This window comes from Propithecus coquereli, unplaced genomic scaffold (genome assembly GCF_000956105.1).
Source record: "Propithecus coquereli isolate 6110/MARCELLA unplaced genomic scaffold, Pcoq_1.0 Scaffold153, whole genome shotgun sequence".
Classification (NCBI taxonomy): domain Eukaryota; kingdom Metazoa; phylum Chordata; class Mammalia; order Primates; family Indriidae; genus Propithecus; species Propithecus coquereli.
Window position 1 is genome coordinate 2,465,786 of NW_012139747.1, and position 1,555 is coordinate 2,467,340.

The following is a 1,555-nucleotide window of genomic DNA, read 5'->3' on the forward strand; positions in this document are numbered from 1 at the left end:
CACTGTGGGAATGTATCCATCCCTGACCAAGGTCTGGTTAGACACAACCCCTAAATTCATCTTCTATCTTTCTATAAAAATATTGTGGGTCCACATTTAAGAGGGTACCCTTAACTCCAGCCAGCCTTTCTGAGTGTTGCCAGGCACAGGGGTGACCAGCAAGAAGGGGAAACGTGGGAAGCATGAGCCCACCTGAAGATGGATTATAGCTTTACTTAGTTATAGTGAGGCCAACAGAGGTGACACCAAGAAAAACAACAAAAAAAAACTCCAAAAAACTCATGAACAATATTTCTACATAGGATTATTAATGCATGAAGGCGGACCTTGTAATAGAAGATATGACTACAAATCATCCTTTGCTTTTCATAAGGAAACCAAATCACCAAAAACTTCGGTGGAACAGAAGCATATGTGAAACTGATTTATACAAACTGCAGTTACAGAGTGGCTTCAAAGCCCCTCTACATGCTACTTAGAAGTTATCTGTACCCTATCTTCCATTCTTTGAACAAATTCCAAATTTCCCCCATATTCTTTGGGGTTTGTTCTTCCATGTTTACGGTTGAAAGTCATTAAGTAGTTCCTAATAACTGTAGGTTTTCTGTAGAGGGCTCAAACTCATGCATAGGGACTTTGCAGCCATTAAGAATATATACTATGTACGCAACAAAAAGAGGAAAAAGAAGAAGTGGAAGAAGTGATGGAAATAAGAAACACGGCAATTAAAAAGCATGGTCTACTGTGCTGGCCACTGTAAGCAGTGAGAGTGTGACCCAATGTGACATGAACCTGCTATTCATCAGTAGAGCTTAATTAGGCATACCTTTCCCAGTGTGAGGATCATACTACCTGTAATTCTAACATTAAAAACTACATATTTTTGGTGCAACATGGCTACCAAAATACAAGTCAACTACTTCACCTGCTACTCAACAAAAGAAACAGTGATTTAATCCACCCTGGGATGAACTGGTTGTACTGGACTAAAAGACGGTAACTTTGGTTCCACCACGGGCCCTTCCTAAGACATTTCACGGACAACTTTGACTATGCTCAATTTCTATCTGCAGAGCTTGACTTTAGATCAAACTCAGCTTTAATGACTTGTGTCTCTGGTTACCTCAAAGTCATCCTTTAATAATTCCTTCTTTTTCATGAGTTGTTTTTTCTTCTTTTTGCTCAGATTCTGGTGCTCAACAATCTTGTTGTAATTGAAGTGTTTCTTGCTGTCCTCCTCCTCATCCATCACCAGCAAAGCCATTTCAGCCTGTGGAGAGAAAAAACAAGTGTGAATGTACAACAGTGTTTTCTTCCTCCCAATGAGGAGTGTGGGGCACAGATATCCCCTATGGGAAAGGAGAACTCAATCACTAATGCTCCAGGAGATAACATCTCTCATGTGTAAACTACTACGGATTACCGAAAACTCAAAGAAACCTAGAGATCTCTGTATAGCAATAAGGTAGAATCTCTGGAAGCAACATTACTAAGAGTAGAAGAGAGGTGAAAGCCTGTATTTAAAAACTAGACCACATCTCACTTAGTGTAACTG

General features: G+C 39.9%; 1 protein-coding gene across 1 annotated transcript in view; it reads right to left on the minus strand.

Annotated features, from left to right (window-relative positions):
• Positions 1–1,099: 1,099 nt before the first annotated feature.
• ESF1 (ESF1, nucleolar pre-rRNA processing protein, homolog (S. cerevisiae)) overlaps positions 1,100–1,555 on the minus strand; it is a 76,520-nt gene continuing 76,064 nt past the window's right edge. The window contains 1 exon segment of the mRNA XM_012640423.1: positions 1,100–1,270. Within this exon segment, the coding sequence (XP_012495877.1) occupies positions 1,100–1,270 (171 nt within the window).